Source organism: Capra hircus, chromosome 13, assembly GCF_001704415.2.
Source record: "Capra hircus breed San Clemente chromosome 13, ASM170441v1, whole genome shotgun sequence".
Lineage (NCBI taxonomy): Eukaryota > Metazoa > Chordata > Mammalia > Artiodactyla > Bovidae > Capra > Capra hircus.
This window is the reverse complement of record NC_030820.1, coordinates 82,836,025-82,847,385: the sequence shown is the minus strand read 5'-3', so window position 1 is coordinate 82,847,385 and position 11,361 is coordinate 82,836,025. Positions and strand designations below refer to the sequence as shown.

Below are 11,361 nucleotides of genomic sequence, written 5' to 3'. Positions count from 1 at the left end.
TGAGCGGATAAAGAAAATGAGGTGCGTAAATATAATGGACTGTTACTGACCACAGGAGTATTTCTCGCCTATGCAAGAATAGTTCAGGTTTTAACTTACTTCTAATAATTTACTTTACAATGTGCACAGATGCAGAGAAGTGAAATTGCTAAAGGTCTAGCAACAGAATTCCTAGCATCAGATGCAACCTGGGATTCTCAGAAAAGTGACACATTTGGATCAAAATCATAACTAGGATTTTTAAGAGTACATCTGCAACAAGAAAGAAAGAGAAATGAGGTAGGTAGAGAGGGAAGGAAGAAGCAGAGGTGTGTGTGGCTGGAATGAAACTTGGGTTTGATCCTGTTTCTTTCCTCCTGGGGATGCTGGGGCTGGAGAAGGCTTGGGGAGCAGGTGAGGCTTCTGTACCCCAAACGTTAGGAAAACATGTCCCTTAGGCAGGGGATTGGATTTGGTAATGTCTTTTGGCCGGAGATGCATGGGCTTGTGTGGTATGATTTCTGAGATGTAGCTCTAATGGGGATCCTGAATGGCGAGGAACAGTAGCAGGTCACTACAACCAGCTCAAGTGAAATGAGTTTTATTACAAGGACGCAGGAGCCTCTCAAAAAGCTCAAGGTTGCTGAACATCCTGTGATAGGAGCTAACAAACTGGAGACGGCTCGCTCCCTCTCTCCTTCCGTTTCTCAGAAGTGCGGAAAGTTGGCCTCTGTCCACCAGCATGGCCATCCCTGTTTCCTCCAGCATGCTCATCTGCTTAATCCTGTGGACGGCCCGTTCAGGAGATGACAGGCCTCTCCCCTGCAGGACCCAGCGCTAACTAGAGACCATCTGTGTCCCACTCAGATCCCAGAGAAAAGCACCAGCCCCACTTTATCTGGTGGAATCGGGACACAGAAGCATAGGCTTCTGGTACCGGATGGACTGACAGCCCTGGAACCCAGGGCCTCCCCTTGTTCAGTCACCCGTAGTGGGAACAGGAGACAAGGCCTGTGATTTGCGATATCAGATTGCTTCTCCAGTAGAAGTCAAAAGAAAACGCAGTGTTCCACATCTTTAGAACCCCCTAAATAGGGGACATCTGTTAGTAAGGAACCAAGACTTTCACCTCCAACTACCTGGGAGGCATTGCATTTAAATTGTACTGAGAGAGACTCATATAAGCCAGTTTATATTATAAGATGAATGACTGATACTGACATTCTCTCTGGAGGAGCCAGTCGTTTCACAATCAATTTCTGAGTCCTTAATATGGTCACTGTACTGGATTTGGGGGCTACCAATGAGTACTTTGTAGAGAGGAAAGGAGAGAGGGAAGAAGTTTCTTTAAACCTGAGTTCTTGCAGGAAGAAAGACACCCAGGGAAGAAAAGGATGCTGGGAGAATATATTGGGGTTGGAGGGAAAGACAACTTATCGACTATTTAACAATGTTGTAGTTAACAGAGCTTTTTTTCCTCAAAGTTCTTCCAGCCTGAAATTGAACAGCCCAGGCCTTAGTTACTGAAGAGCTGTTTTGGACCAGAAAGGCAGAGTGCTGCTACAGGAGGCAAAGGGGGCCAAATTAGATCCGGCCCCTGTCCCCAAAAGGCAGCATCAAATGAAAAGAAGCTGCAGCTGCTCTCCCAGCAGACTGTGCTAAAAACCAGGAGAGAGGTACAAAGTGCAGCCGGGGTTCAGGTAAAAAGCTGTGCTAGGCTTGGGGTGGATCAGTGACTCAACAGTTTCACAAATAGCACAGCACGTGGGCCCACAGTCAGAGCTGACACTGGCCTCACTGGAGCGCACCCTGCAGGCCCCGTCGGCTCCAGGAACCTTAGTCGCAAGCTTATATGGAGGTAGGGGCTGGGGAAATGCCAACGGGCAGATGTATTTCTGATTTTAAAATTGGAGCTGCAGTGAGATGCGCGCGGCTCCACACACAGCCCTCTGGAAGGGCCTGATGAGGGGACAAGCCTGGAGACGCAGGTCTGTCTTCTGTCTGGAGCAGCTTGAATTCAGGCTCAGGAGGGTGTTCTTTCAGGAAGGCGTAGGAAGCCATCCACCTGGGAGGCATTGCTCAATAAACACCTCCTGTTTGATTAAATCCTTAGGGCCTGTCCTCTGGGACAGCTGGGCAGCTGGGAGTCTGAAAGGAATCTGGGAGGGGAGTGATGACCCCCAAACATCACAGAAGTAGAGGGCCCATGGGGCCTGATTAGTGGAGCCCCTCCGTCTCAGAAAGGTGAGTGACTCGGTTAAGTTCACGCAGCAGGTCACCAGACAAGCCTTTCCCTCCCAGCGGAGGCTGCAGAGGAGGCCGCTAAACCGTGCCAATCAGAGGCCAAGATGGCACTGGGCAGGCACAGGGCGAGGGCGGCACGCGGAGAGGGGGAGAGGTGCAGCGTTCTCCGGAGGGGTTGGCTGTTGGCGGGCTAAGGCTCCGGAGGACTGACTGTTGTTAACTCCCTTACTCTCCTGGCCTTGCCGGGGTGGACTGGCGGTGTGGGGGGAAGGCGCACCCAGGGGCGTGTGAGGCCGCCCTTCCCAGAGCAGGAGGCCGCGGGCGCCTGCTCCCAGCGGCTCCGGCTCACCCCAGGGCTCCCTGGAGGTCTCCGGGGCCTCGGGCTTGGCGAGGCCCGCGCTGCGCTGGGCGCGGTCGGGCCGGCGGCGCGGGCCCCTGGGTCCCCAGCCGCGCGCTGCGCGAGGCCGCTGCCGCCCTTCGCTCCGCGGGCGGGGCTGGTAGCGCCGAGCTCCTCTGGGCGGCGGAGTCCCGGGCCGGCTCGGCCCCCTCCGCCAGCCCGCACCGAGCAGGGGCCGAGCCGGCGCGGAAGCCGGGCGGGCGCCAACGCGCCCGCCCCTCACGCAGTCTGGGTGCCGCGCGCCCCCGGGGCTGGGGGACCTCAGACCTCGGCGGCCAGCAGAGCTGTGCGCCTCGCGCGCCGGGGGTCTGTTCCAGGCCAGGCGGGAGCTGCTCGGCGAGGGTCCCGGGCCGCCTTCCCCTTCCCGGGGGGTCGGCAGGCTGAGCACCGAGCCAAGCCCAGCCGGCGTGCGCTCCTATAAATAGCGCGCGTGTGCCCGCCTCGCGCCCCCCGGCTGCGCGAGGACACGGAAAGTTGTGCGCGGGGGCTCGCGGCGCGCGGCGGCGGCGGCGGGCTAGGGCTCCGGGGCCAGCAGCCCGGCGCCGTGCGGCGGATCCCGCGGATTTTTGCCTCCGTGCTGGGGACCTGGCTAGCCGCTGCCGCCCTGCCGCCTTCCGAGAGACGCCAAGCTCTGGGGAATTTTTTGACCAAGCGAAATCGAGAGTCGCTAGAGACCTGGCTATGAACACAGCCGCGCGTTCTCCCCGCTCCGGGAAACACCTTCGGCTTCTGTAAATCCGTCCCCGCCGCCAGCCGAAGACGAGCCGGGACGACCCTGGCCCCGACCGGCCCCCAGCATCCCGGGGCTTCTCCGAGCCCCCTTGGTTTTTCCTGCTGCGCGCATCACCCGGGGGAGCTTAGGTTTGGGGTGAGGATTTCTGATCATTTTCCTCTTTGAGGGGTGAACGGGAGGGTTCGGCGACTTAGATGTCTAGGAACAAGGGAGGGTGAGGGGGTCCCAGGCAGGGCTGATCTCGGGCGGAGGAGGGCGGGGGAGGGGGTTCTGCATGAGCTCCTTAAAGGACGAAGGTAGCAGAGCCAGCGAGACAGCGCGAGGAGGGACTCTGACTTCAAACCACGGAGCTGCCGGAGGTGTGCGCGCCGCCGCCGGCCCCGCCGCGTGGTGCATCTAGCCGCCCGCACAGTCCCCAGCGCCGGGGTCCCGGGGAGGAGGCCACGCGGGCACGCGGGAGCGCCGGCCGGCTGCGGCGGCCCCCAGCCTCGCTCGCCATGGGCCCCGGGCGCCGGGCGCCGGCCGCGCTGCCGGCCCTGCTGCTGGCCCTCGCCCTGCCGGGGCTGCGCGTCTGGGCGCAGAATGACACGGAGCCCATCGTGCTGGAGGGCAAGTGCCTCGTGGTGTGCGACTCGAACCCGGCCACGGACTCCAAGGGGTCCTCCTCCTCGCCCCTGGGGATCTCGGTCCGGGCGGCCAACTCCAAGGTCGCCTTCTCGGCGGTGCGCAGCACCAACCACGAGCCGTCCGAGATGAGCAACAAGACGCGCATCATTTACTTCGACCAGGTCAGAGCCCCGTGCGCGCGGGAGGCCAGGGCTCGGGCGGCGGGAGGGGCGACTTGCAGGCGACTGAGCCCCGGGTCGTCTGCTCCTGCCGAGCCACTGTGATTGCGGTGCAGGGAGCCGGGTCGGCACTGGCGTCTCCGCGCGTCGGGATGTGAAACTTCTGAGGTCTTCCCCGCCCAGCCCGCCCCCACTCCCTCCGGGCCTCCGGAGAGCTGCCGGGGCGATGGGAGAGGGGCTGGCGGCTCAGAGCCGCAGGGAGAGCTCGAGACACGTTGAGCAGCAACAGGTCTGCTGGAGCCGGCGGGTCCTGGTCCCTGCACCTCGCCGTCTCTCGGCTCGAGCCTGGCGCCCGGCCTCCACTTCTGCGGGGGCCGCGGAGGCCGTCCAAGGCAAGCAGGGGACTCTTTCCAGGGCTGAACAGATGATGTGTTCCTCCCGGATGGAGAAGCTTCTCCCTAGAGGGAGCCCTGGGCGGGCTGGGCTAGGAGGGGTCCACACTCTGCACAGACCCCGCAGGGGGCCGCGGAGGCGGCAGCGGGGGCCCCGGTCGGATCTCGCCCCCTGTTAGGTGCCAAGCGCGGCTGCAGCAGAAAGCCCTCCTCCGCTACTTGGAAAAGTTGAGAGGAGGAGAGAAGCAATGGGCAGCGGCGCTGAGCTCCTGTAGGGAAGCGCTGGGAAGCCTTTCTCCATCCCCTGCTCCTGCCCTTTTCAGAGACCCGCGAAGCAGTGGGGAGAGAGGGCTGGGGGCGGAGGACAGGGGTCTGGGAGCGACTGATGGCCCCTGGAGCTTCATCTTAGCGATCGGAGCTCGGGGGTCTGGCCGCTGAGAAACTCCAGGATATCGGCTGAGGAAGGAGTCTTAAAACTGAAACAGACTCCAGGCTGATCGTTTCAGCCTCTGCCGCACCCGGAGTCTTTTAAATTCCAAAGTCGTGTGTGCGGTTCACAGTGGCACGCCACATGGGCACCAGCACGGGCTAAGTGGTGCTGTAGGATGGGCCCGGGGAGCGATGAGGTGACATTTCTCTTCCTTACTTAACTGCTACTAAGTAATGTCCTCTCCAGCTGGTCAAAGACAGAGAATGCCTCTCTGGGGCTTCCTATGGAATAGCCATCATTTTAAAAGAATTAGCGACCCCTTTGGGCTTTGGTTCAGTGTTCTTCCTCTTGATGGAAGTAAAGTCTAGCACGACCCCTGGTCCGTATTTCAGTGCATTAATTAGGTGCTGTGGACACTGCACTGCCCTCTGTACACTGTGCTGTGTTCGGTGACCTTTCTGTCATTTAGGAGAGAAGGGTTTCCTCTCCTGTTCTGGCTGCTCCTGCATCTTAGAGACAATAAGACACATTTGGAAATAAATCTCGAGGTGTCTGGGTGCTCTAATTACAATGTGCAGTCAACATTCAGCCTTATGTGTAGTCAACAGTAATCAGCTAGCTCCATTATTGCTAATGAATTATGCTACTTGTGTCTGATACAGGGAGTCCCTGCTAAGTACCTCAAATTATTTTAAATGTGCTTAAACAAATCTTTGTAAAACCTCTGTTGGAAAGTATTGCATAGCTGGTGGTTTGTTGCTGAAAGACTGTCGATCATAGGGTCAGAAGAAGAAATCTGATGCTTACTTGGAAAAAGGACTAATCTCAGAATAAAATGATACGCACACGCATTTTAAGTCAGGTGTTGAGCCTGGTACATTTACCTGACTGGCACTATATTCCGAAGCGTTGCTCACAGATAATAGTATGTCTAGGGAATTATGCAAAGGGCTAATGTTAGCCTGAATGTAGTGTTTAAAAGAAATAGTTGCAGATTGCCATTGATATGGGGGAAATGTACTTTTGTAAGGACATTTGATTTTTCTGAATGCCGCTTCTAGGTTTAGCCTGCTACCCCCATCCCCAATATGCACACACACACACACATTCTCTCACTCTTTGTCACATGTGGCATTTAGTTTAAGAGGTCCTCTATTGAACTGCAGAGCTAATTTCACAATCAGTAGAACTAAGCTGAACATCTCGGAATACAGAATGCACTGTTGTTTTCTTGGGAACCAGCACTTTATTTCTCTCTTCCTTTTTGTCCCTTGAACTTTTAAACAAACGGCAGGCAATTGATCAGGGACAGACACTGACTAACACTGGAGGGAACAGAGAATGCCACCTGTTTCACAGTCTCTGCTCCCTGGCAGCCTGCAAAGGCTGAGTCATGGCCAAAATAGTTACAGTTAAGACCTGGGTGGCATAGGAGGGGAACGTATGTATGGCTGTGGATCTGAGCTGAGGCTTGGCAGGGGCTCAGAGGAGGGCCAGGCGTTCGCCTTACTCCGGCACCAACTGTTAGGTGTCATGGATCACACCGCCCAGTGGAGGGAGCGTCCATGCCTCTGTCCAGGAGGGCCTGCAGAGAGCCACGGACGCGATTGGCTGGCCCGGAACACCCCTGGACATGCAAGGCTCCAGAGGGTGGGCGTGTAGAAGTGGGGCTGATGCCTTTTTCTGACTCTGAAGGTAGAGCCAGTGTTTATAGCCCCACATGTTCAGAGCCAGCTGGCCTTGCTGGAAATTGAGGCATGAATACAAAGCTCGGACTTTATTTTTTTTTGTCTAACGTTAAAAAGACGAAGAACCTTCCAACATACAAATCCGTTTTCCAAGTCACTAAAGAAAAAGGGAAGAGAACTCCATGCTTTATTTTCTGTGGTTTTAAAGCTAGTTTTCTTTGTTAAGAAAGAAAATAGGAAGGGAAAGAAAGGGGAGGAAGAGCACTGATCTTACTCGCAGAGAGTGTTGTGATGGTTGACTGTGTTTATTCTCTTTATTTGTAGATTCTAGTAAACGTGGGTAATTTTTTCACCCTGGAGTCTGTCTTTGTAGCACCCAGAAAAGGAATTTACAGTTTCAGTTTTCACGTAATTAAAGTATACCAGAGCCAAACAATACAGGTATGTCTTTTGACCTGTTCCCTCTCTACCCTGAAATGACAGTGTTTATCTATAGTGGGCTATGTATTTAAGTATTTATGTGTTTTCATTGTAAAAATAGCCATCTTCATAGTAGTTTATTTTTAAAACATGTAATTTCCAATAACGCCTTCTATGAAGCATGGAAGCATGTAGAAAAATATGTGACAAGAAGCATATAGAAAAATACACAATTAAACTTATTACCTTAATAACAACCAGTCTCTTAAAAAGCATAGTTTTTAAAGCTACTTTTCTTTGTTAAGAAAGAAAACAGGAAGGAAAGAAGCAGATAGTAAAAATTCAGTGGCACAAATCCCTTTATAAGACTTTGGCTGCTTTTAATGCATGTGCGAAAATTACCCGAATTTTTAACAACAACAACAAAAATAGTAAGACTATCAGAGTTTTACAAGTACCTACTAAATAAATAAAACAAATTTGCTGTCATTGTTAAAAATTATAAACTGCATTTAACAACTAAGAGCAAGAATAAATTGCTGAAGGAACAATTATTCAAAATACTTTTAAAGGCTATGCTATGCGTCTCTTCTAAGTAGTTTATCCTCAGTTACTCTGAAATTAGTGAATTCTTACCCCTTGCAGTTCCACAGTTAATATATTTTGTGCTGTGCTTTCTAAGGGACAGGCTTGAACTCACACTCAAGGACAATGATGGAGCTAATTCCTATAATATTCAAATATGCAGACACTCAGTAATACCAGCACATGTCTATGGAATTCTAGGATACTTTTTAAATCATCTGTTCATTGTATACTGGTGGTGGTGGTTTAGTTGCTAAGTTATGTATGAACTCTTGTGACCCCATGGACTAATAGCCCACCAGGCTCCTCTGTCCATGGGATTCTCCAGGCAAGAATACTGGAGTGGGTTGCCGTTTCCTTCTCCAGGGGATCTTCCCGACCCAGGGATCGAACCCACGTCTCCTGCGTTGCAGGCAGATTCTTTACCACTGAGTCACATTGTGTCCAGATGAGTGTTAGATTACACATCTACCACTTTTACATATCTTAGTGAATGGATAAATTGATCAGCCTCATACTTAATTTATTCAATATTAATTTTTGACATAAAAGGAATGAATATCTAGTAAACAAATTTACTCTCATGGAAAAGCTTTTCCCAAACTCCAATATTTAGAAATTTAGATAATATTTGACACAGTATAATCAAAATTTTACTATGGAGGGAAGGTAATAAATTTGATTTGATTTGTTGCTAATTATCTGTCATTAAAATATTCAGTGGTACTGGTGATTATTATTTTTAATGCACATTTCTTATCAGGGAAAACACAAGAAGAAAGCACAGTGGACACTCATATTCTATAATTTCAGCTGATGTTTATTTAGCGTATGCATGTCTCAGCTGTACAGTAAACCTGCAGAGATGTTAGTAGAGCCTTGCGGTCCCCGAGTTTCTCTGAGCAAAGGGCATGGGGTTATTTTTATTAATGTACTGGGAAGCCGCAGGCATGCGTCCTTACCGAAAACTTGCTGTTGACTCTAAGAGAGAAATAACGTAGTAGGCCTAACTTACGTCCTGAAGGGGAGTCAGGTTTCACATGCTAGGTTTTTCTCTATGGATGGGGATCTTCTGTGAGTATTTAAGGAAATTTTTGTGGGAGAAATTAATTTTTTTTCAAGTTAAGAAGATCAGCTCAGTAAGATCATACTAAGCCCAGCCACCACAGTTAGCTAATTTGAAAGGAAAGAGATCTATTTACTGGACATCAGATACTTTACCAGGTTGATCATCTTGGACATTATCGCCCCCCCCCCCCCCCCCCCCCCCCCGCCTTGACCCTTGTAGACGTTTTGTAGAAAGATGCTTGCTTCCTTCCCTCCCTCCCACTCCCCCCCTCCCTTCTTTTCCTTGTTTCTTTCTTTCTATTGCAGAATAGTTGGTTCGCAGTACTGTTCGTTTCAGGTGAACATAGCAATTGAATGTTTTGTAGATTACGCTCCACTTAGAGCGACTGTGAAATAATGGCTGCGCCTCCCTGGGCTGCACACGTGTGCCCTGGGGGTCTATCCATTCGCTGGCAGTCAGTGTTGCCCCCTAACCCCTCCCCCTGCTTCCCGTCCCCTCCCTCCCCTCGCTGGTAACCCTGGCTGGTTCTCCGCAACCGCGGATCTGCTTCTGTTCCATTCATCCCTTCGACTTAAGAGCGAGCTCTTCGGTGTCTTGTTTTGTTTTGTTCTTATAGGTTAACCTGATGTTAAACGGAAAACCAGTCATATCTGCCTTCGCCGGGGATAAAGACGTGACACGCGAGGCCGCCACGAACGGGGTCCTGCTCTACCTGGATAAGGAGGATAAGGTCTACCTAAAACTGGAGAAGGGGAACTTGGTCGGGGGCTGGCAGTACTCCACGTTCTCCGGCTTCCTGGTGTTCCCCCTGTAGGGCCCGAGGTCGCCCCTGACTTCCTGAGCATCACTTCCGCTTCACCGGATTGCTGTCTTTCACTGGTTCTTGTGGGCGAATATGTATTCTCTGTAAGGATGCTGGGCCTGTCGGAACCAGTACTGAGCTCCACAGATTATTTTTGCGTGTGTTTCAGTGTACTCGGATCGGGACTCAAAACAGTTGATACCCATCTATGCTTAAGTGTAACAATTCAAAGCTGTCTGCAAGGTTTATCCTGAATTTAATTTTCTGGAATCACTGAATTTGTTGCAGATGTGGCGTTTTATTTATTTAGTTTTCGAAGACCGGCAACCGGGTCTGAGAATTAGAGAACTCTCTTTGTAAAATTCTGACTTCAATCAACGATTCGTGTGATCCTGCCAAAGAATTGTGTGCTGTGTCCATATACTGGTTACACTTGTTTTTATTCCTTTGGGATTAGTTTGCTTAGTTCTCTTGTAATTTCTGACTTTGTGTCTTCTCAAAAAATAGGGTAATGGCTTGCCCGCAAATTTACTCTATGAGATCACCCATACGACTTCCCTTAAAAAAAAAAAGAATGCTTCATAGTTGTATTTTAATTATATATGTGAAAGAGTCATATTTTCCAAATTATATTTTCTAATAGGAAGAATAGATCATAATTCTAGCACAGAAAAAGCTGCATATCCGAATTTTTCAGTGCTCAATCCTCAAACCTACGCAAAACAGCTCTCCTCCACGGGAAATCTTATAGTTTATTGCTCATTTTAATTAACATGATTGATAATAGCCACTTTATTAAAAACCTAAGGGATTTTTGTTTCCTTAGACATGACTACTTTATTAACTGGAGATGGGATGCCCTTGTTTTTAATTATACCTATTTTTCAAACCTTCTGTTGTGTTTGAAGTATCATCTGGTTTTGCCTTAACTCCTAAAATTGTTTAGATTTATCTGTTCAGCTAATAGTAAATCCAAATATTCCATATCTGAACTTAGTACAATATCTTATTTTGTCTTTTGTACAGGTCATATGAATTCATAGAATTATTTATGTCTCTGTTACAGAATAAAGATTAATATATGTTAGTTGAATTGTTTGGTCCTTTCAGTTTTGGAAATATGGATCTTACATGATTTATTCCGTCTCTCTTACCAACTCTCTCTCCCTCCCTCCCTCACCCCTGTCCTTTCATCGGTTCTCTCATTTCTTGGTCTTGGAGCTGAAGAAAAGCTTTCTGGATTTCTGGAGAATGTCCCTCAACTGGCATAGGAAATCTCTACCATGTTTAATTTGTCCAGACTCAGGAGTTGTGAGCTTGGCAAAAGAGGATCAATGAACTTAGTAAAGTCTCCTTGCAGAATAACTTGCTGTTAGGAAGTTAAGTTTTAAAAGAGCCACTGAAGCATCGAGAAGGGCTCAGTGAATGAACGAGTGGTGATGCAAATAAAGACCAATATTTTCAAACAGAAGACTTGAGGAAGAGTTCTGCCCTCTCCTCAGCACTAACAGGCAAGCAGAAGCCCCATTTCTTTTCAGGAGGAACTATAATGACAGATGTCTCCTCTGGAGATTTGGCTCAATTTCCTGGTCGGTTTTCAATTAAAACAAGTCTGGGTGCCCCTTTTGCAGTCTGTGCATTGCGGGCTCTTGTGGGGTTCTGTGGGGGGAAATGTGCAGGCAGCCCCCAGTATAACTGTGATTAATCACCACGTCAAAACGCCCGTTCATCACAGGAAGAGATTCTCTTCCCGAGGAGAATTTTCTGGAGATATTGGCAGGGGATCCGCAATGCTTTGCTTGGCAGAGTCCCCCCAGGCGGCATTCCGTCAGAGGTC

General features: G+C 50.3%; 1 protein-coding gene across 1 annotated transcript; it reads left to right on the top strand.

The window, feature by feature from the left end:
* CBLN4 (cerebellin 4 precursor) lies at positions 2,878-10,605 on the top strand. Its single transcript, XM_018058058.1, has 3 exons — positions 2,878-4,141; positions 6,973-7,089; positions 9,339-10,605. Exons 1-3 carry the CDS (start codon positions 3,851-3,853, stop codon positions 9,534-9,536), a joined length of 606 nt encoding a protein of 201 aa, XP_017913547.1. The 5' UTR covers positions 2,878-3,850; the 3' UTR covers positions 9,537-10,605.

What these genes read in the sequence shown, in the direction of transcription:
- CBLN4 (XM_018058058.1), top strand. Translation starts at nt 3,851, where the DNA reads ATGGGCCCCGGGCGCCGGGCGCCGGCCGCGCTGCCGGCCCTGCTGCTG. An exon ending in GCATCATTTACTTCGACCAG is followed by an intron (nt 4,142 to 6,972) that starts GTCAGAGCCCCG and finishes CTTTATTTGTAG; the next exon opens with ATTCTAGTAAACGTGGGTAA. An exon ending in ACCAGAGCCAAACAATACAG is followed by an intron (nt 7,090 to 9,338) that starts GTATGTCTTTTG and finishes TTGTTCTTATAG; the next exon opens with GTTAACCTGATGTTAAACGG.